This window comes from Simochromis diagramma, unplaced genomic scaffold (genome assembly GCF_900408965.1).
Source record: "Simochromis diagramma unplaced genomic scaffold, fSimDia1.1 OVJJ01000026.1, whole genome shotgun sequence".
In the NCBI taxonomy this organism is placed as follows: Eukaryota; Metazoa; Chordata; class Actinopteri; order Cichliformes; family Cichlidae; genus Simochromis; species Simochromis diagramma.
In genome coordinates, this window is record NW_024386985.1 from 8,808,593 (window position 1) to 8,831,527 (window position 22,935).

General features: G+C 40.8%; 1 protein-coding gene across 16 annotated transcripts in view; it reads left to right on the forward strand.

Moving 5' to 3' along the window:
• The window catches only part of fryl (furry homolog, like), a 74,892-nt gene that overhangs the window by 41,556 nt on the left and 10,401 nt on the right, over positions 1-22,935 (forward strand). For 9 of the 16 annotated variants that reach the window (XM_040040049.1, XM_040040048.1, XM_040040051.1 and 6 more), the window contains 43 exons: positions 1,037-1,140; positions 1,263-1,371; positions 1,481-1,567; positions 1,655-1,826; positions 1,923-2,055; positions 2,213-2,320; positions 2,416-2,653; positions 2,747-2,923; positions 3,059-3,145; positions 3,233-3,501; positions 3,763-3,970; positions 4,219-4,343; positions 4,426-4,483; positions 4,582-4,673; positions 4,759-4,931; positions 5,049-5,209; positions 5,301-5,411; positions 6,453-6,607; positions 6,693-6,792; positions 6,895-7,063; positions 7,539-7,807; positions 7,988-8,128; positions 8,217-8,385; positions 8,488-8,572; positions 9,066-9,178; positions 9,270-9,420; positions 9,506-9,609; positions 9,767-9,949; positions 10,463-10,664; positions 10,999-11,120; positions 11,201-11,388; positions 12,356-12,450; positions 12,568-13,172; positions 13,367-13,635; positions 13,716-13,856; positions 14,694-14,894; positions 14,985-15,146; positions 15,540-15,650; positions 15,793-15,969; positions 16,318-16,326; positions 16,657-16,857; positions 19,389-19,589; positions 21,405-21,811. In XM_040040049.1, coding sequence (XP_039895983.1) covers positions 1,037-1,140; positions 1,263-1,371; positions 1,481-1,567; positions 1,655-1,826; positions 1,923-2,055; positions 2,213-2,320; positions 2,416-2,653; positions 2,747-2,923; positions 3,059-3,145; positions 3,233-3,501; positions 3,763-3,970; positions 4,219-4,343; positions 4,426-4,483; positions 4,582-4,673; positions 4,759-4,931; positions 5,049-5,209; positions 5,301-5,411; positions 6,453-6,607; positions 6,693-6,792; positions 6,895-7,063; positions 7,539-7,807; positions 7,988-8,128; positions 8,217-8,385; positions 8,488-8,572; positions 9,066-9,178; positions 9,270-9,420; positions 9,506-9,609; positions 9,767-9,949; positions 10,463-10,664; positions 10,999-11,120; positions 11,201-11,388; positions 12,356-12,450; positions 12,568-13,172; positions 13,367-13,635; positions 13,716-13,856; positions 14,694-14,894; positions 14,985-15,146; positions 15,540-15,650; positions 15,793-15,969; positions 16,318-16,326; positions 16,657-16,857; positions 19,389-19,589; positions 21,405-21,811 — 7,142 coding nt within the window. The remainder of the gene's footprint in view (positions 1-1,036; positions 1,141-1,262; positions 1,372-1,480; positions 1,568-1,654; positions 1,827-1,922; positions 2,056-2,212; positions 2,321-2,415; positions 2,654-2,746; positions 2,924-3,058; positions 3,146-3,232; positions 3,502-3,762; positions 3,971-4,218; positions 4,344-4,425; positions 4,484-4,581; positions 4,674-4,758; positions 4,932-5,048; positions 5,210-5,300; positions 5,412-6,452; positions 6,608-6,692; positions 6,793-6,894; positions 7,064-7,538; positions 7,808-7,987; positions 8,129-8,216; positions 8,386-8,487; positions 8,573-9,065; positions 9,179-9,269; positions 9,421-9,505; positions 9,610-9,766; positions 9,950-10,462; positions 10,665-10,998; positions 11,121-11,200; positions 11,389-12,355; positions 12,451-12,567; positions 13,173-13,366; positions 13,636-13,715; positions 13,857-14,693; positions 14,895-14,984; positions 15,147-15,539; positions 15,651-15,792; positions 15,970-16,317; positions 16,327-16,656; positions 16,858-19,388; positions 19,590-21,404; positions 21,812-22,935) is intronic. The other 7 variants (XM_040040044.1, XM_040040054.1, XM_040040053.1 and 4 more) reach the window with 5 other exon arrangements.

The window sequence follows — 22,935 nt, forward strand, 5'->3', positions numbered from 1 at the left end:
AAATGCCGACACTGAGCAGCTCTTTTTAGCTGCACTTGTGAGTCACCTGCCGTTCACTGTACCAGTCTTTCAGTGACTAGATGATACAAAGATTAGATCAATCATTGAGGCACGAAAAGCGTGACAGATTTTGTGTTTGCACAACAGGAAGTTTCACTTCACCTTAATCACAAAAGCATTTGTCACATTTAGTATGACATTTGCTACTTTTGACAAATGGCATAAAGAATCCTTAATTTAACTAAAAATGAAATCCATATTAAATTAAATGTTTTTAAATAAAAATACACAGATTTGTTAGTTTGTTCAGTGTATTGAGAAAAGCTAATGGGAGATGAGACATGTAGTAATGGTTATAGAAAAGTGTGGGCCATAATCACCTAAAACCATTTATCAAATATCGAATAAAACTTCATGTTAATCATGTGAAAAAATATAAAGGCGTTAACTGGAAAATCGCTCACACTACGATCACATCACATTCTCTCAGCCTGGTAGCTCTAAAGAACCAAAGACCCTTTAAATGTATACCGTTAATATAGATACCTGATGTAGGATGCAAGTTGGAAGAAAGAAAAGTGTGAAATATCTACTGGACAATGAGTACTCCAGGACTTAACTAATGTACAATTACATTTAATATTGAATGTTTGCATTTTACAAAGCTTGCTTACAAAAGCCCAGTTAATTTTTCCGGTGATGACTCTACATGGCTTACAGTAACTGTCTTTGTACTCAGCGTAATACTGCATTTTCCTCCTTTTGCTGCCGACTATACCTTAAAAATTTCTCCAAGCATGAAGCTCATCAGACCATGTGGATGTTCAGTGCTCACATATCAATTTGTGACCAGCAGTCTCACAAAACAATTTTGTCATCAGTTTCTTGCATGCCATTGCAATGTGTTTAATCAAAGTTTCTCCAGACAGCAGCAACAAACTGGTCTCTCTCAGGTAAGTAATGAAAGTGTCAAAATGGAATGGATGGCTTATATCTTTCTTTCCTTCTCTCTCTCTCTCTTTTTTGACATCTACAGAATAAAGACCCAAAGATGTCCCGTGTTGCACTAGAGTCACTCTACAGACTGCTGTGGGTCTATATCATCAGGATCAAGTGTGAGAGTAACACTGTCACGCAGAGGTCAGTTGCAGAGTACCCGACAAACAGTCTTTTTGCCACCCACTACTGTTGTCCTCTTCCTAAGAGGCTTTGTATGAGAATACTTGTAGCTAAAAAACGGTTTCCCCATTTCCTCTTGCTAGTCGACTCCTCAGCATCGTTTCAGCACTTTTCCCCAAAGGCTCGCGCAGTGTGGTACCCAGAGACACCCCCCTCAACATCTTTGTCAAGATCATCCAGTTCATAGCTCAGGTAAGCCTGGAGCACAAACTATGACATACTTTAAAGTCACAGCAAAATAAATAAAATTAGGCGAGTATGAGGTGTGGTTTAGTGATTGCGGGTTTGCTGATTATTACAGGAAAGACTGGACTTTGCTATGAAGGAGATTATCTATGACCTCCTGTGCGTGGGCAAGTCTCACAAAACCTTTACCATCAATCCAGAGGTAATGTATACACAAGACTTTAGCTTCTGGTAATGAGGGAATGTTTGTATGTTATCTCTTATCCTCTTTGTCTCTCTGCCCAACCAGAGGATGAATATCGGTTTGCGAGCCTTCTTGGTGATTGCTGACAGCCTACAGCAGAAAGACGGGGAACCTCCAATGCCTACTACAGGGATCATCATGCCCTCTGGCAACACCCTGCGTGTCAAAAAGATCTTCCTCAACACCACCCTCACTGATGAAGAAGCAAAAGTGATAGGTGGGTTTGAGTCTTGAACAGCTGACATTTACAATAAGAGTTAACATTTGATGAAGGTGAGGCAGCTTTTAACCTGTCCACGATCTTTTTTTCTAGGCATGTCGCTATACTACCCGCAAGTACGAAAAGCCTTGGATAACATCCTGCGACACCTGGACAAGGAAGTGGGACGCTCCATGAGCATGACTAATGTACAGATGTCCAACAAGGAGCCTGAGGACATGATCACGTATGTAACAACAGCTTTATGCTCTCCTGTTGCCATCCATGCAGCTATGTAGGACTTAGAGTTCCAGTCAAAGGTTTGGAAACCCTGACCCAGTTATAAACTTTGAGTGGTGCTATATGACCTATTAACAGGTTCTCATAAATTGTCTGTCCTGCAGGGGAGAGAGGAAGCCAAAGATCGATCTATTCCGAACGTGTGTGGCCGCCATCCCAAGACTGATACCAGATGGCATGAGCAGACAAGACCTAATAGAGCTTCTAGCCAAGTAATTGACCCCCGCCAACCTTTCTGCAGACACATTGCTGCACACATCATGTCTTTTAATATCCATCTTCCTGTTGGGTCTCTCTCCTCCTCTAGACTAACCATCCACATGGACGAAGAACTGCGTGGCCTTGCCTTTACTACTCTTCAGGCCCTGATGGTGGATTTCCCAGAATGGCGAGAAGATGTACTCTCAGGTTTTGTCTACTTCATAGTCAGAGAGGTGACTGACGTTCATCCTACACTGCTGGACAATGCAGTAAAGATGCTTCTACAGCTCATCATCCAGTGGAAGCAGGCAGTGCAGAGCAGCAATAAAAGCCACGATTCACAGGTTGGTTTTTGGATCACCAGTGTAGTTTGTATTCATTGGTTTTATGTTGCCTGACAAACATGTTTAAAATAAATTAAATGTTATTTTTAACAGAGCTCAAGCAGTGGCCGTTCTCTGTCCTTGGAGCGTAACCTTCCTTTAGGTGTGGTGCATGTGGTGGAAGGTTTGGCACTGGTGGTGCTTTGTAGCTGCCGCCCTGCCACGCGCAGGCTAGCAGTCAATGTCCTCAAGGAGGTCAGAGCTCTCCATACTGCACTGAGCATTAGCAAGGTAATTTTCTTGGGCTTACAGGGGATATCGTTATGTTGAAAGAAGCAAAATATGTTTAAACCTGCATGGAAAGAAAATGATAATAATTTTGTGCAAGGACAATTGCATTCATTTTTTTCTTACTTAATCTTTCAGGGAGATGAAGAACTGGCTATTGATGTAATGGATAGATTAAGTGCATCGGTGTTGGAGAGCTTCATTCACCTCACAGGCGCTGACCAGGTATGAATGGATTTTCTTTTCTTTTTTTTAAAATCCTAAAACCTTTAAAAGTACATACTGCTCATCATCTTCTGTTCTTCTCTGTAGACCAACTTGCTGTATTGTCCCAGTGGGATTGATCTGCAGACGCTAGCAGAGTGGAGCTCCTCTCCCATCAGCCACCAGTTTGATGTAGTGAGCCCCTCGCACATTTGGGTGTTTGCCCATGTTACTCAGGGCCAGGACCCCTGGGTCATCAGCTTATCCAGCTACCTGAGACAGGAGAATCTACCTAAACATTGCCCCACCACCATCAACTATGCCTGGATGTTTGCCTACACTCGCCTGCAACTACTGTCCCCACAAGTTGACATTAAGTAGGTTTCCTTAACTTCTTTGTCATTGTGGGTGTATTCATTATGGTCTGACTCTGAATACTGGGTGATGATGCCTACATGATGACATTATGTGCTTACTTAGGCAATTAGTACTTTTTTTTTTTTTTTACAAAACATAACTTTTCTTATGCTTATTAACTGGGTTAATTCTATGACAAAAGAATTATGATTAAAGCTGCATTTTATGTTGACCCTCAACATAAAATTTATCTCTTGTTTTTACTGAATATCAACCTGCAGTAGCCCCATCAATGCAAAGAAGGTCAACAGTCTGAACAGCAGTGACTCCTACATTGGTCTTTGGAGGAACTACCTGATTCTCTGCTGCAGCTCTGCCTCTCCCTCCCCTTCCATGTCTTCGTCATCCTCCACCTCTGGCTCCGTCCGCTGCTCCCCGCCTGAGACGCTGGCGTCCACGCCGGACAGCGGCTACAGTTATGATTCAAAGGTGGCAATTTCATAAGCAGCACTCTATGCCAGGTTTTCACACACATTCATAAATATTTTAAAATGAAAGGTTAGGAGCTTTTGCACAAAGGATGAAATAATGAAATTCACTCACAATGCAAGTATGACAGTCTCAAATGATAACAGCACACTAGCCACATAAAAATCTGACAGCCGTAAAAAATTAGAGGATTTTGAATAATTTATTGCAACACTTAAGCCTTACATTTCTGCTCTGTGTGTTAACAGATTGTTGGCACTCCGTCCCCCTCCTCACTTTTCAAACACATTGTTCCAATGATGCGCTCTGAGAGCATGGACATCACCGAGTCTCTTGTGCTGGGGCTTGGCAGGACCAACCCCATGGTCTTCAGGTAATGAGCACTATACACTGCTATACATTTTTAGAATTATAAAGACTTTTTAATGGCTTACATATATTGTTTTCTTGTGCAGAGAATTGATGGAGGAGCTAAATTCCATCATAAAGGAAGCTCTAGAGAGAAGACCTGAAGTAAGTGCCCTTCATTGATGGTTTGAAAATGTTTTCTGTATTTCTTCTGTGTGCATAGAAACACACTTTACTGAGTTCAAATATTCTTTACTCTGCAGAACATGAAGCGACGCAGGCGTCGTGACATCCTCAGGGTCCAGCTGGTCCGGATATTTGAGCTACTTGCTGATGCTGGCGTCATCAGTCAAGTGTATGTAATCCTCAAACATCTAGAGTAACCACATGATTAGGAATTTATTTTTATATATGCAGTTTATAAACTTTTCTTTTTACAGGGCAAGTGGAGGGTTGGATTCAGAGAGCCATTCTCTGAATAGTACGCTGCTCGAGTATGTTGATCTGACCAGGCAATTGCTCGAGGCTGAGAATGACAAAGACTCGGACACTCTGAAGGACATTCGCTGTCACTTCAGCGCACTTGTGGCCAACATCATTCAGAATGTCCCAGGTATATCTCTTAATTAAAACAAATGCTTATAAAGTAAGCATACAAAGTAAGCATTTGTTTTAAGCAATTTTTCTCAGTTTAACCTTGTGTATCAATTTCTTTACTTATTATCTTCAGTGAACCAGAGGAGGACCATCTTCCCCCAGCAATCACTGAGACACAGTCTGTTCATGCTGTTCAGTCACTGGGCTGGGCCCTTCAGCATTATGTTCACACCCTTGGATCGTTACAGTGACAGAAATATCCAGATCAACCGCCATCAGTACTGTGCACTAAAGGTTCAACATCTAAAAATTTCAAGAAAATCTGCTTTTTACATACTGTGTCATGCACTTACTGATAACCAGCAAACTTTTTTGTTTGTTCCAGGCCATGTCTGCAGTGTTATGTTGTGGACCTGTAGCTGACAATGTAGGGCTCTCCTCTGATGGCTACCTCTACAAGTGGCTGGACAATATCCTGGATTCTCAGGACAAGAAGGTCAGAGAAATTCTGCCATTTTGAATCTATTCTAACTAAAATTGTATCACTTAACTATCATTAACAAGTGGTAAATCCACAAGGAATTCAACTTTAGCAATAAAACTCTCAATAATAATATTTTTTTATAATGGGTAATATTATAAAATCCATGTTTATGTAATGAGTTTGTGTAATAAAAATAATTTGCATTATTTAAACTAATGTGTTTTGCAGGGTAGCTCATAAAAGACATTTTGTAAGGAAGGTTTCATTACTACTGCTGTTATGTCAAAACCACTGGTGTCTCAGATATATGCAAAAAGTTTCCTTCAGTGTCAGACCTGTGACTCAAGCATGGTGGCAATAGTGAAACAAGTCTGAATGCCATCTCCTCATATTTCAAACCACAATCGTTTCCTCCTGAACCTAAACAGTGGGTGAAACCTAAGCTTAATCAAGCCTTTTATAATCCAGTTAAACTTTATATTAGCTATTTAAATCAAGTTTATATATGCACTACATATTTATAAGGTTAAATGTTAGCTAATTACTTTTAAAGTATAATAATTATGTCTCTGGTCATTAAATAAATGTCACACCACAAAATCCCAGTATTATGACCAGTCACCAAGCATGAGTGGTGATGTTTTCTCACAGATAGCAGGAGTTTAGTCTGTGACGCAAGACTTCATGAGGTCAAAGTTATGTAGCACACATTTACTTCATTTGACACTAGCACCACACAGTGGTGTTCAGAAGTACTGCAATAAAGCCCTGCTAAACGTTTATAGGTCTACATTCAATAAATGACTTGCACTTAGTTAAAATGAAATGGTAGGTTAAAGTGATCTGATTAATTCTCAAATTCTTAAAAGTTTTAATTATGGTTATGCTGTTGTAAAGTATATATTAGTTTTCTGCAGTTAACAGCAAACCTCGGTCTCATAACTCTAATACTGGGTATTTTTCATTTGATATTAAGAAGTTATGTGTAAAACTCATCAGAGTTTTGTAGACTGAAGGAGAGATTCTTAACGGTTGCTGTGTGGTTTCCTTTAGGTTCACCAGCTGGGTTGTGAGGCTGTGATGTTGCTACTAGAACTGAATCCAGACCAGAGCAACCTCATGTTCTGGGCTGTGGACCGCTGCTACACTGGCTCCCGTCGTGTAGCTGCCGGCTGCTTTAGGGCCATTGCCAATGTCTTTCACAACAGGTACCACATGGTGCCATCTTTATGTCTTTTTTTTAAGGTTCCACCTACTTGTGATTAAATACCGTATGTGTTATATTTCTTTTAGGGATTACCAGTTTGACACTGTGGTGCTGCTCAACCTGATTCTGTTCAAGGCGGCTGACTCTTCCAGGGAAATCTATGAACTGTCCATGCAGCTGTTACAGGTCAGAATTTCTTTGTCCTACACATACTGTAGATGCCCAAAAAAGAAAAAATTGGGTCTTTAATCATTAATTTAATAATCTGTGGTTCTTTGTGTGATGCAGATCCTAGAGCCCAAGCTTTTCCGTTATGCCCACAAATTGGAGATTCAGCGGACTGATGGCATCCTGACCCCTCCCTCACCGCTGCCACACCTCTACTCTGTGTCTTACTACCAGCTGTCTGAGGAGCTTGCAAGGACTTACCCAGAGCTCACTTTGCCCATCTTCTCAGGTTTGCTACATTGCTGAATGAATACTCATCAATGTAATAGGATAAGTATTCCGTTAACTGAAATATCTCACTTTCCTTTGACTGTGAAACCAGTTATTTTAGGTCTTTTTTTTATTGTTATGAGAAAAGATTTTTGTTCATAAAACTTGATAGTCGGCTAATATGGTTTCTGTTTTTGCTGTTGATTGACTTTTTGGGGAGATAAGCACGATTTTCCCATTCAAATTCGGCTGTATATTTCCATTCAAGGTCCTTTTTTCGTTTGTATTATATTTAGTATTATAGCGAAGTTCATTCAAATGGCATCCTAGCCACTCTGGTAACTGCCTATGACACTTAAAAAGTTAGCTTTTTCCCACTGAAAATTTTACTTTTACCCCCACTTCAGCTTTTAATTGAGCCATATGTGGCTCGTGACTGTAAGGAGTTTGACACCCCTGTGTTAATGTCTTTGTTTGTACTATCCACACTGCAGAGGTGAGTCAGCGTATCCAGACAGCACATCCTGGTGGTCGTCAAGTAATGTTGCACTACCTCCTACCTTGGATGAATAATGTTGAGCTTGTTGACTTCAAACCAACTCCACGACGACCAGAGGACTGCTGCAGTGGCGAGGATGATGAGGATGTGAAAGACCGAGAAATTATGATGGTCAATAGCCGTCGCTGGCTCCGTGGAGAGGGCTGGGGATCCCCTCGTGCTACAACCATGGTGCTAAACAACCTCATGTTCATGACCGCTAAGGTGACACAGCTAACATACCATCTATGTTTGCACTAAGTACCGCAGCAATTTCCTAATGTTGTAAACCTGCTCAACATTTGGCAATAAAAACCCTTTCTGATTCTGATCTACACATCTACATCTTAAAAAGCTGGTTGGGCAAGTTCATTTATCATTAAACTATTATATTTTTTTTAACAGTATGGTGATGAGTTTGCGTTGTCAGAGATCGAGAATGTCTGGACTACATTAGCAGATAGTTGGCCAAAGAACCTCAAAATCATTCTTCACTTCCTCATCAGTATGTCTGGAGTCAGCAGTGACCCCAGCCTCTTGCCCTATGTAAGTTGCAGCACACTCAATGTGCCATGTCCTTGTGTCTGATACTTAATCTTCATGACTTTTCGCCTCATGTTATGCGTGTCCTCAGGTGAAACGAGTGGTGGTTTTCTTGGGCAGAGATAAGACTATGCAGCTGCTGGAGGAGTTGATGTGTGAGCTTGAGTTGACTGATCCTGTCAGCTCAGCTGTCACTCACATGGACAACCCCCCTTATTATCGCATCAGCTCCAGTTACAAGATTCCTTCAGTCACCTCAGGTTAATGAGCATTATAAATGCCCAAGTTCACAGCTTAGGCCAAGAGGTCATATGCTATGTTTCTGGTGCCAGGAGACAAATGTTTAATATCTACTTTCTCAGGAACAACCTCCAGCAGCAATACCATGGTGCCAGGAAATGATGCTCATCATGACAGCAAGATGAAAGACTCAAACATGGATGACAGGTACAAAATAGAGAACTGCAATGCTCTGTTATTATTAGATGGTATAAGTATAGGAAAAACACAAATGTCTATGTCAGGTCAGTCATATTTTATGCTGAAGACATGAAAAAGCACATGTACATCCATTCAGGAGTTCAAACAAATATTAACCAATTTTTATAATGGTGGACAAAGATACTCCACTAAATAACTAAAATTTACAGAATTAACATCATGCTGTATTAACTAAAACTAAAACATACAGCCATAGTAAATGTTTTACTGGGGTCATGAACTGAGCAGTTAGATCGTTTTCTCAGACTCCTGTAGAGTCTTTTTGCCACTTGATTATACGCCCTAAATAAATACAGGTTTAAAGGACTTTCAATGGTTTTATTATATAGGCCCTCAGGCTGCATCCTTCTTTTGTATTCAATCTGTGGCTTGATGAATTAAACGTTTTAGTGAGGGAAAAGTGGCATTGTCCTTCTAAACATGCATGTTTGTTATACAGTTGCACACACCTGGATATCTACAGTGGTCTGAACAGCAACCTGAACCGCCACCACCACCGTCTGGAATCTCGTTACAGCAGCAGCTCTGGAGGCTCCTATGAAGATGAGAAGAGTGAGCAGGAAATCTTTTCTTCTCCATACTCACCACTACATTTTTTTTATACCACCCACTACCATGCCTGCTAATCTTCTCTATTTTCCAGGTGACTCCATGCCGCTTTATGCTAACTGGCGATTAAAAGTGATGGATCACAATCAGCCAGAGCCTCTTCCCTTCCCACCAACAGGAGGCTGCTGGTCCCCTCTTGTGGACTATTTGCCAGAGACAAACACACCTGCTGTACCTCTCCACAGGTACACCAAAGTTCACTTTTTGTCTCACAAAGCATTGCAGTGTTGAGTTCTTTTTATAATCCAGTACACTTTTTCTGTTTTTCAGATGTAACATTGCAGTCATCCTACTCACAGACCTCATTGTTGACCATGGGGTCAAAGTAGAATGGAGTGCCTACCTACAACTCCTGCTACATGCAGTTTTCTTAGGTAAATTGCTTTCTTTTTGTGCTGTTTTATATGTTTGTATACATTAAGGCAAAATGTTTTAGGCATATTTGGATTTTTGCATAAAAAAACCCTTTACTAGGTCTATAAATTCCAGTTGAATGATGTCAAATGTCTTCATCTTTTGTGTCTTTCTCAGGTTTAGATCACCAGCACCCAGAGGTCTATGAGCACTGCAAACGCCTGCTGCTTCACTTGCTCATAGTTCAGGGTGCAAATAGCAGTGTTCAGTCTGTCGCTATGGTGCTTTTACGCAACAGAGACTACAATGATCCAAGGGTCCTGACTGTAAAGCCTGTAGCTCAAGAGTTCAACCTCACAGGTTAGTTCTGCTACAGAAACAAGAACTGGAAGAGAGCAATAATAATGAGAATCGCTGTTTTATAGTGGAACATGTGCGGATTCGCTATCAGCTGTGGAATTGCTTTTTAGTTATTTTGAAATGAGGGGAAAACAACAGGACAGGGAACAGGACACGTATAGGTGTAGTGTCAAACTTGACCACTGGGTGGCAGCAACCTCCTGCCCACATATAGACAGATTTACATGTCGCACAATATCATTGTTCCATAGAAAAAGGTTCCCTGAAAAAGACCCTATCATTTTCTAATTCAGAAATTAAGATAAAGTAATGTGTGTCTATACAAAAAGGAGAGCAGTGAATCATATTTTTATACAGAAATCATTTAGCCTACCTTCACTTTTGGACACCAACTTATGGTCTGCTTATATTATTAGCAACTGTACCTTTAATTGTGTTTAGCCCAAGCTAGCCACCTGGTTGGTAAAATGCTAGCAGAAAAACTGACAATGTGTTTGCAATTTGTTCCTATAGGAATACAGGAGCTTTTGCCAGATTGTCAGCCATCACCGATGACAGACTCTGGCCTCAGCTCGAGCTCGACGTCGTCCAGTATAAGCCTTGGTGCAGGGGCCAGTGCTGTGTCCCACCTCTCTCCCACGCTTCTAAGTGAAGTAGATGTCACTGTTGAACATGACGAGAAGGCCAAAGCTCTGATTGAGTTTATAACTTCAAGGTGAGAAGAGACTTTAAAAAAAACTTTCCCAGAAATGTATGACATTTATGCGTGTCACTACTTGCTGCTGGCAAGAACTGTCTTTTTTAGCATTTAGAAATGTATATATAACCTCACATGTTTAGTAGGCATTTCTATGAACACATTGTTAGATGTTACTCATTGTGTACAATGATTTGCTTTCATGCTTCCAGCAGTGTCTAAAAGGACTGGGGTACTTTGATTTGCATGGGTTTGATTTTTGGAGTTAGTTTCTTTGCTTGGTGTGATAACACTAAAGGTTTTGATAGTGTTTCAGGTCATTTGTTCATGCGTGTTTATTTGTATATTGTAGAAAACGCGGTCCGCTCTGGAATCACGAGGATGTGTCACCTAAGAACTCCAACATTAAGAGCGCTGAACAGCTGAGTGCTTTTGTCAGACATGTGGTGACAGTCTTCAAGCATTCCCAGACAGGTCTGTAGGGTTCACAGCCACTTGATATTTATTAGGTGCTTTTGTCATATTTACCTGTTTGTGCTTGTGTATCCTTTCAGGTTTCCAATTGGACTCATTGCTGAGTGAAGTAGCTTTAAGGTCAGCTCTATCTTGTTCTTCTCGCCACTATGCCGGTCGCTCTTTCCAGATTTTCAGGGCACTCAAACAACCTCTGACTCCTGCCACACTGTCTGACATTTTGTCTCGGTTGGTTGAGACTGTAGGAGACCCTGGAGAGGAAGCTCAGGTCAGAACATTTTTAGAAAAAGTCTGGTCTTTTACCTGCAATGTCAAAATGCATAACATGAAACAACATTTTAAAGGTTATATTTAATTTGACCACATGATCATTCAGCTATTAAAAACATTCCTGCTTGTGTTACAGCAAAATATTGCATAGAATGAGGTTTTTAATAGGACATGGCAAAACGTCAAATGTTCTTTATTTAATTGCATGTGGTTTTGTTGTGTTTGGTTTTAAAGCCACTTTGCCAGTAAAATTCACACATTTAGCATCATGATTTTGACACTTAATGTATAACAGTGATACAGCGGCCATGCATAGACCAGTGTCCTTTACCCTGTGGCTGCACTGAATTCCTCACACATGGCGCATTTGCAGAATCTGTGCTGCAGCATTGCACTTCCACTATAATCAATGAAAGTAGCTGCACTGAGTGTGAGAACAGCATTTAAGTCATTCATATGTGTGGGGAGATCCATACCTCAAAAAGAAAAATAGGTTAATTTTCTATGTCTTTTATGTGTTTATGAGAGGTGTGCAAAGCCTGTTCCTACAGAAATAGTTAACCAGTTCTTGTTTAACTAGCATCTGCACAGAAAGTTACTATCAGTATATCATTTTTAGTTAATGCTTTGAGGACAGACAAAGGTTTAAAGAAAGCATGAATACTATTGATGAAGAAGCGACCTTCTTATCTTGTTATGCTTTTACATTTGATGAGGGGTGACTGCAGTAACATAATGTGATCAAATTATTTTCCCAATGGTTTAGGTTTAGTTTACTTTCCCAGGGCCACTCTTTGTATCGTCAAGCACATCATGTGCCAAAAATATATAGTAAACGTGTTGCATCAAACTGGAAAACAGGCCTGTGAGTTGTTTCTGTAGAAAAACATAGATGCTATGTGTTAACTCGCTGTTATCTGTGAATTCTTTCTGACGAGCTGACCTCTCCTACTTTTTCTCCTCAGGGCTTTGTCATTGAGCTTCTCCTGACGCTGGAGTCTGGCATTGACACACTAGCAGACACAGTGAAAAACTATGATCTCCTCACTGCCTTAGCACAGTAAGTCCTCTCTTTGGTAGTTTTATTATTTTAATGTTCGAATTCTTCTTACTTTAACTAACATCCTGACACATTTTGCAATAGCTGTGTACAAAATTCTGCCATTTCTTTCCACAGAACCTCCACCCACGACCACTTGTTGGGGGCCAAGTTTGCTGCCAACAGGAAAAGCACAGGCCAGCTGAATATGAACAGTAGTGGTCTGTTACATTATGTCCACACTCGCAGCAACTCTCTTCGAGCCAGCCTGATGATGGGTGAACGAAAAGCTGACAGGCGTCGGAGTAACACCCTGGACATTGCTGACCGACTTGGTGGCAGCTATGCAAACCTGGCTCGCACACGGAGCTTATCATCACTAAGCAGAGGAGGTCCAGGAAGTCCAGGAGGGGACTCTATGCCACCTGTGGACCCTTCAAATCTGATGGCCACGGTATTCTGGATCGCCGTGTCATTGCTCGAGTCAGACTATGAGTTTGAGTACTTGCTGGCTCTGCGACTGCTCAACAAGCTGCTGAGCCAGCTGCCCCTGGATCGTGCGGACAGCCGAGAACGTCTGGAGACGGTCCAAAACAAGCTGAAGTGGTACAACTTCCCTGGTCTGCTGCAACTCTTCCTGAAGGGCTTCACTTCTGCTGCTACTCAGGAGCTAACCATCCACCTGCTCAGTAAGCTCATCAGTGTCTCCAGACAAACACTGGTAGACCCTTCACAAGTAGCAGGTAACTCATGACTTTTTTACAGTTTTAAATCATTTAGTTTTTAAAATCTAAAATGAATAAAAGAGACTGTCTTTAGTTAGAACTGTGACTTGTTCATAAGCCCATATTGACCCAAGAAAACTCATCCTAGCCCAGTTCTATTTATTCGTATTGATTTACATTTTTAAGGTTAGACTTTTACTTCATGCCTGCAGGTTTTCCTCTGAACATCCTGTGCCTCCTGCCGCATCTCATCCAGCACTTTGACAACCCCACTCCTTTCTGTAAGGAGACAGCCGATAAGATCGCCAAAGTGTGTGCGGATGAGAAGTCGGCCACACTGTCTAACCTGGCCCATATGATGAGCCTTTACAGCACACACAGCTACTCCCGCGACTACACCAACTGGATCAACGTGGTCTGTCGTTACCTCCATGATGCCTTTGCAGAGAAAACTTTGAATCTGGTCACTTACTTGGCTGAGGTATATGAGAAAAAGGTCACACTTCTTATGTTGGTCACAGATGGAAAAATAACAAATGTATCCATTTCTGTCTCTATCAGCTGCTAGAGAAGGGTCTTCCCAGCATGCAGCAGTCCTTGTTACAGATCATCTATAGCTTGCTGAGTCATATTGACCTGTCAGCAGCTCCTGTCAAACAGTTCAACCTTGAGATCATGAAGATCATTGGCAAATATGTTCAGGTGAGCCTTGACGTCACTGGACAGCCTGACAGACCGACTTTAGGGTTTGGGTCAAAAGAGGAATGCATTGTGGAGGTCTCATTGAATTTCTCTTACTGCTAATTGTAAAGTGTGCGATTATATCTACTGCTAGTTTGAGGTCTTGCAACAAGAAGCATTTATTTTGTGGGATTTGCTTTTTATCAGACAACATATGCCTGAATGAGAGTTTTATTGCTGGATCAGCCAGGGTCTCCCGTGTGGTTGGCAAGAAAATCACCAAAGCACCAGCCATCCATATGCAGTATGCCTTATGTTTAGTAAGAGGGTGTGTGTGTGAGTGAGTGTGTGTGTTTCATACTCAGAACAACATATTTTCACATTTAGTCTGACGTGAATAAATACTGGGGTGTCCTGCTCTATAAATAGCAGCACAGTTGAGACTAAGAAAGAATAACGTGTGTTTCAGGGTCACTGTAAAGAGGTATTTTGATGCTATTACACCTATTTATGAAGCCTGTTTTTTTCCAGATTTGACCCAGGGCTGCCTTAAGCTACTTTTGGCCATCCTAGCTTACTGTCAGTGTTTTCTTTTGTGCATTCCACAAAAGGAAACATTGTATTTGTGCATATTGAGATTTTTAGCGTATGTGCACTGATGTGAACTGCAAGCTTTTTGTGTTAAGCCTCCTTTCTCATTCTACCAATATGACTATAAAGCCATATGAATAGTAGCTGGTTGGAACCCTTTCACATTCATAAATTCCTCAGAAACACCTACACAGCTTGCTTCCTCACAGTGGCTTTGTTATATTTCTGCATTGTTTTGTTTTTTTTGTTTTTTTTTTGTTTTTACAGAGCCCACATTGGAAAGAGGCCCAAAACATTTTGAAGTTGGTTGTATCCCGTTCAGCCAGCCTTGTTGTTCCAGAAGATGTGCAACGCTCCTACAGTTCTGAGTCCTGCAGCTCACCAGAAATTGCCTTCACACGCATATTCAACAACTCTTCCAAAGAGCTGCCCGGGAAGACTCTGGACTTCCACTTTGACATCTCAGAGGTTGGTGTCCTACTTTCCTTAAGTATACTATTTTCACCATATTGATTTACCTTTGATTTTATCTCTAATCTGCATTATTTGACTCTATAGACACCAATAATCGGGCATAAATATGGGGATCAGCGTACTGCAGCAGGCAGGAATGGAAAGCCACAGGTGATTGCTGTCACAAGAAGTACCTCCTCTACATCATCTGGATCTAATTCCAATGGGCTGGTCCAAGTAAGCTGGAAGAGGCCACAACTCTCTCAGGTACCTTCCCAGACTGACACAAATCATCCAAACCTTGAGTTTTGAAGCAGCCTCTACTCAAAGTGACGCAACACCGGACCTGAGCTATGATCTGTCTTTAACAAGCTTAACGTGTCTAGAAAAGAAGCTCAACTAAATAATTAAATCATGACGATTTATTTTACACACACAGCCATAAAAATAATTACTTTTACTACATGCATACTGGCTAATTTTAAGCAGTTGTAATAGTATTTTGTAAGCAAACAAAAGCCAAACACATGTGAGTCTGATCAGTCTGTTGCTATTGCGTTGCCTGTAGATGTGAGTTCTGTTTTTGTTAAAAGACCATCTAAAAGAATTTTGACCTGGTCAGCTTGTCATTTTCTCATCTTGCATGTCTTCTTATTACAGAGAAGAACCAGAGAGAGGCTGATGAATGTCCTATCTTTATGTGGTCCAGAATCGGGCATCCCAAAAAATCCATCTGTAAGACTCCTCTCCTACTCTAAAGCTTCAGATAAGGTCTCTGTAAAATCACTGACATGAGCAATGCTTCTGCTTCGAGGCTGTCTTTGTGGTGGTGTTAGAATTGGATTAATTTGGACTTCTGAGATGATGATGGATTGATAAAAATTGTATTTAAGTTTTCTGACATTCCGTGCAGGTGGTATTCTCATCCAATGAGGACCTGGACTCTGCAGACCAGCAGACCAGTCTTATCCCCACAGTGGAGGAGGCCGTCAGAGAGGAGGAGTTGCAGGGAGAAGATACAGGCAGTGAGCAGCAGTTTGGAGTCTTTAAGGACTTTGACTTCTTAGATGTGGAGCTGGAGGATGCTGAGGTGAGAAAGCGCATTCAAATGGCCCCCACCTGTATGAGGGGGAAAAATGATACGTTTCTCATAATAAAAAGGTGGTAATTTAAAGGAACTTATAGCAAGTGGAAAGGGACTGCTCAGAAAGGTTAAAGGTTTTCTAGTTGTATGTAGTGTAGGGAACTTGAACTTCTGTGCTCTGTTCAGTCACTCTTCATCATTTCTGTTGACCATACTGTAGTAGATGTTTGACAGATTAACATTAATGTCTTGTTTGTTAAAATTGCCTTACTTGTCCTACTACTGTAGTAGAAAACTTTTATGTCCTTCTTAAGTCTACTAACATACATATTCCTTCTCTTCTCTTGCCACAAGGAGCTGCAGGTAAGTCTGAAGCCAAGAAAGCTACTAAGATATGTTGTTCTTTTCAGTGCCCTGGTGTCTCCCTTTGTCATCCAGTAAAGTGCAGTACCACCTTTTGATTTCAAATCATCGCTCCTGTTGTTGTGAACCCTTTATAGTTGTAGATCATTGCATCATTTACCATCCCGTGGACAAAATTACGTCTTCCGCTCAATCACACGAGTGTCTTATTTTTTTAAGTTGTGTATTTTGCATTTGTGTTGTTCTTTGTTTGCTTATTTTGTAATATCTAACCCAGATAATATCATTTTTCCCACATTCCTCATTGCCGTTTACTTGGTTGTCCTGCAGGGGGAGAGCATGGACAACTTCAACTGGGGTGTGCGGCGTCGCTCCCTGGAGAGCATGGACAAAGGGGACACGCCGTCTTTGCAGGAGTGCCAATACACGGGCAGCACGCCAAGCCTCAACCTCACCAACCACGAGGACACAGACGAATCGTCTGAGGAGGAGGTATTGAGCGCTAGCCAGATTCTCACCCGCTCTGGCCTTGTAAGTCTCACTCTAATCAGGGTCCCCCACCCAACCCAGCCACCATGCTCCCCACACAGCCCGCTGGCATGGTGTGCGTGTGTGTGTGTGTGTGTGCGCGCGCATACTATGCTGGACCTCCTTCCAGTGCGGACAGGAGCTACACGCTTGCTTCTTCGCTGGTGGTAGAATCCCTTTTTAAATCTCAGCCCACTCCCTCTAGCTTTAAGACCAATGCTTTCATTGTTTCCTAGACCTTTAAATCTACAATTGGTAAGTGCAGTGTAGGACACTTTTTGTAAACTTATTAGAAATTTTTCTGAATTAAAATCTTTACATATAAAATGAATCAAATATTTAAACCCAGCATGTTTCTTTTGCATTGTTTAACAGTTTGGCTGCCTTTCTTTAACTCTTCTTTGTTTTCTTTGGCTTTCCCAGCAAGGCCTTTATCTACATCTGCTAATTACGCTAATAATTATCGGATGTAGGTCCTCAGTCTAATACAGATGTTCTCTTTCTCTCTTCTTCTGCTCTTCTTGGTAGTGCACGGTGAGAGAATGAGCTTTTGGCTTTAGTGGACATTTGCCCCGAGACTTTGTAGTCATACAATATTACACACTAGAAAAATGAGCATGCAGTATTTCTGTGTTATTTCCCTAGAATTTTGAATGAGCTAACCTGCTCATAAAATTAATTGATGTTATTGATACTAGCATGATGTGATGCCTGAAGCCAATTTTTTTTGAAGATGCAGTAATGACTAAAATGACTAAACATGCTCTGCTTGATAAAGAAACAGGGGTGATGTTGTTGTAAGTTGTCAAAAGTTAATCTGTAGGCGTGTCTGCTTTACTAAGTTTAAAATGTTATTGCTTTATCTTGATGATCTAATTTCGTTTATTATGAAAATACTCAAATGAGATTCTGTTTTACTGCATTTCATAAAGATATTTGGGGATATCTCAGCACATGCAGTGACTTAATTTAACTCATTCACTGCCATTGACGTCTATAGCCGTCAATTGCAGTGCATGAGTCAATGGGTTTAACTCATTCACTGCCAATGGCTGGCAGTGAATGAGTTAAGTTTGCAGTATTACTTTACTGCTTACACTACGTACGTAATTTAACATACATACAGAAACCAGTTGTGCCAAAGCGAGAACTTGTAATCAGCACTAATTCTGGACCTCTGATTAAATAATTCAGTGATTAAATGGGTAGACTAATGTATGAGTAATTGGTAGGATCAGTATTTGAAAAATAAATGTTAAAGTCACTTTATATTTTGTAAATATGGTTATCCCACTGCAAAGTAATTGGTTTTTGGGGGAAAAATCAATAATCAATTGGTGGAAATCATATGGGGAAAAATCCTATAAAAAATTGCCTGTTATTATTGTCTTTTATTATTTTTTTGTGAGACAGGTTTTTCAAACTGTTTTATTCCAAAGCTGAAGACCATTATTTTTTGTTTTGTAACAATATTTTTCACTGAGTACACACAGAATCTTATAGCCTAAAACGGCCTCTTTCCATGTATTTATACTGTTGCGGAATCAATCAATGTAGAGCAGTGACACAAATCACGGAGGCCCAGAAGAGTGCAGTCAAACGATGAGTTTATTAACACACAGGAGAGAAAACATCAGCATATGTCTTCTGACAAAAATACATGTTGTGAACACTTTTAAAGCAGTGAGGTACCCGCCCCTCCAAGGCAAAAATAGGTTAAAGACGTTAGTTACAGTAAATGGTACATCTTAGATGGCTATAAACAGACATAGAACTTCTCATTTCTATAACAGCTTCCAAACAAGGTAATAACTTCAAGCCTTCAGGTTCTCTGAGGGCTGGTTATTGACTCCGGTCATCTGTTACCAAGTAGACTAAAATGCAGTTAGAAGCTAAATGAATTAAGGCCTCAGGCCTGGCACATTTCTAGATTATATGTGTATTGTAAGCATGTATTGCAGTTATCCTTCTATGCTCTAGTCTTTAACACAATAGATTGTGAAGCGCGACGTCTTCACAAAGCTTAAGACCCTCTGTAGACTAAGCAACAACTCTTAATGAGCACAAATACTATGCAATGTGTATGAAATACTTCTGGCCGTACCTGTAATAAAAGTTAACATAATGGAAGGATCCTCAAATGAACATCTTCAATAAACAACTTTAATGCAATATCAATACTGTGAGAAATATTATTAGATGAAATAATGCTGTAAAGAATGTTATTAATGCAATTATAATGATGCAGATTATATGGCAGCAATAAAAGAATTTCTGTATCTCCACAATACCTCATGATTAAACAAGTCCAGTCATCTTCTTTCCAAACTCTTTAGGCAACTTCTCAAGACCATTATGTTATTATTGAGGTACCTCTTTGAATGACCTTCCTAAGTAACCGTTGTCCACTTCAGGTTTTGAAATGGTAGGGCTTTAGGCATTAGTACACTTGTAATAAAGGTTTACATCATACTCTATTGTGTTCATACATCCCTCAGCAAAAAAGCCAAACAGTTCATGTTTCTCTTTTCCAGCTCAACAGTGATTCTGCTACGGATGACACTGCATCCAACCATGTGGACTCTTTGCAGCAGTCCCAAGAGTCCTCCAGCAGTGCCATGACGGAGGAGGCAACTGTCCTGCCCACTCTGCCCTCTGCACCCTCCCTCCCTCGACTGGATAGTCCCATGTTGGAGATGACCCACTCAGACAGCACCAGCAGTCAGCTGCCTGAGGTGCGATGAATCAGGAGCAACAATAAACTGTGGTGCTCGGGTGCTTTTTAGCCTGCCTTTTTCTTTTCGTTCATTTCGTATCTGCTTTTGCTGTATTTGTTGGCCTATCTGTCATTTAGACAAACGATCAGCTACCTTTAGGGGGTTTTGGACAGGATGGAGTAAAAGTGCTGGTTCTGAGGGACTGTCTGGCTGCTGTCGGGTTAAGATCTATATATGCGTGTGTGTGTGTGCATGTTTGTGTTTGCTGCTTCTGCTGCTTCTCGCTCTTTCTTTGTTACTTTGCTCTGCATGGTTGCTGAAGTCTTAACTGTGTAGCTCTTGCAGCCTTAATAGTAGTGGGGCTTGATTGCATGATTTTGGGAATGGTTAAAAAATTAAAGCTCACCTCAGGTCAGCTGTTACTGCTCACCTCACCTACAATAACACAGCAACTGACCCTTCCAACTAAATCCTCCATTTAAAAACTTGTGAAAGAGACACCAGCTCCTTAATCCTCGGCAGATGCATGTGTGAGTATGAGTCCTTTATAAGTGGTGTCTTAGTTTTACAAGTGCAGTTAACTCAAAAGCTAGCCAATGAAATTTGCTATGATATTAACATGCCATAGCTTGCCTTCTGTATTTACTGCTATTGACATTTATCACTTCCACTAACAATGGTAAGTATATCATTTTGTTCTGATTTGCATTTGCATGTACATGGCATTTTGAAGTTTAACATATTTCAGCTTTATATCCGTATAATGTGAATAACCACTAAATTCATTGGTGTGTATAGTGCAAAACAGTTCTCTATCAGGTTCCCCTATCTATCCCTCAGTGACCTCTGTAACTTTTAGGAACACAACCAAGCAAGTGGTCTCAATATCATCCCAAGGACATCTCTCCCATCACAGCCCCAGCTCTTAGTGTAATGAGCTCTAGATAAAACCATCAATAGTCTTGCTCATTCCCTCCGGGATGGCCATGACCACTTCTAAAAGCTTTCTGTAATATAGCTGCTGTCTCTGTGATGTACTGGCTGTCTGCCATGCACAGTATCCCTAATGCACTGGACTTTGAATAATAAAGAAAGGAAAAACAAAAAGGGGAAAAAAAGCAAAGACCTGTTAATTAGAATACCCCTGTGCCATCTTCAGCATATCAGCACATAGGAACATATCGCTCTCTCCTATTAGCGCGTCTACCAACTATGTATCGGCATGTCCTCCTTTTACATATGAGTCAGTTAGATGCTTGTAATACTAATGTTTTCTATAAATTGTGGCCTGGATTGATGTCTGCCTACAATTTATTACAATGACTTAGGTTCATTTGTTAGGTTGCTAATTCAGTCCATTAGTTGTTTCTGTAGTTATGCAGTTGTCTATAAATCAGTTGTCATGCAGATGTTATGAGTCACCACCGATTAATTTAATTCATTTGTGGGCCTGTCACTCCCTGACAGGCGACGTTGCTGTTCTGTTAGCAGTGACGTCAAATTTTCAGTGGTCCTTTTTGTGATAAATACTGGGTGATCTTTTTTTTCTTAATAGACATTAGCTTATGACATGACATCTAGAGCAATTTCAGAGAAACTGAATATTGCAAAAGGTACAAAGTTAAAAGTCCCACTTGTGTAATTAAAGCTATGAGCTTTGAGAATAGGCTACAGTGGTCTTCATTAAAGTTTTACGAGAGGCTCAACTGTGAATCTGTGTTTTATGTATCAGTGTTGGCGGCCACTGTTGAAATAAAAATATTATTTTAATGGATGTTTTGTAATGTGAAAGTACCTGCCATGCTGAGCCCCCCTTCTGCTTTGATGTTACAGGATGCTATAAGCATGACGGCGGCTGACGAGCTGAGCAGCAGCGTGAGCGAGGACACAGGGTTTTGCAGCGCCCCCCCTTTGCCCTCTGACCCCCAAGAGATGTGTGACCTCCCAGACTCACGGGACCCTCAGGATGCTCAGGATCACCAGGAGACTCAAGACCCTCAGGAGGACTTGGATCCAGCTCCCCCTCCCCCGCCGGCCATAGACACACCACCAGGGCTCCTTTGTGAGGACGAGTCCCAAACGGTGCTGCCTCTTTGTCTGGCATCAGAGACGAAGCAGGATGCAGATCCAGATCCAGACAGCACCTGTGGGTCTGTGTGGGAAGAAGATGTGACACAGGCGCTGAAAGAGCTGGATGAGCGCTGTGAGGAGGAAGAGGCGGACTTCTCTGGGATGTCCAGGTAGGTGTTTCAGAGTCTTTCTTTGTATTCATACTAGAGATGGACCGATCCGATATTACGTATTGGTATCGGTCCGATACTAGAATTTATTTAATATTAATTTCTAGTATCAGCTGAGGTTTGCTGGAGCCACAGCTGTAAAAGCTGCTGATCATGATATCCATTTGGATATGTAGTGAGAGGGAAACATGTATATGAAACCAGGAGACGTCCTTACTGAATCATCAGAGCTGAAAAGGTGATGGAGAAACAGGTTGAACTTTTAGGTGACATGAATGAGTTGAAGGGAAGTTATGAACTGTTTCTGAGAGACAAATAACACCAGGATCCTTTTCTAAGTAGCTTACGGCTGGTAACTGTGCAGGGGCGGATCTAGCAAAGTTTTATCGCGGGCCAGGTAGGACATTAACTGGGAAAGGGGGGCACAAAGAAATATTTTTCAGTCTGCAGTTCTGTTGAAGAAAGATGTTGAATCTATTTAATTATTGTAGAAAAATAATTGATTTCTGTGCATTTGTTTTACACTTGAATTAAATTAAAGTTGATTACATCGATTAAGGGCGGGGGGTGGTTCCCTTAATATTTTTACTGGGAGTTGGCAACCCTCTTAGTTAGGTAGGTAAGTACTCTTTAAAATACCAGAATAGGGAGGATGGTATAGGTTTAAATTTATTAGATTGATCAGTGTTGCTAAACTATAAAATGTTTTGGGTGGAGTGTATTTTTTGCATACAGATGTAACAGAATAGCTTCAGTCTCTTGTTTTTTAAAACTTGAGTATGAACTTATACAAAATGCAGCAAGATATTCATAAAAAACAGTTTTATTGATTACAAAATAAGCTATATCGGATTCATATCGGTATCGGCAGATATCCAAATTAATGATATTGTATTGGACATTAAAAAGTGGTATCGTGCCATCTCTAATTCATACCACTGTATTAAAGAATTTGAGAAGATCTGAGAAAATGCTGGATGGCTTTTGTGCCAGTTTTGCCAGTATCATGTAAATCACCTTTTACCTGAAACCCAAAAAGCAAATATTGATCGATAAGAGACATTTAGACATGCAAAGACATGCAGTTTTAATTTCCTTTTGTGTTTGAATAAATGGTGGAATTT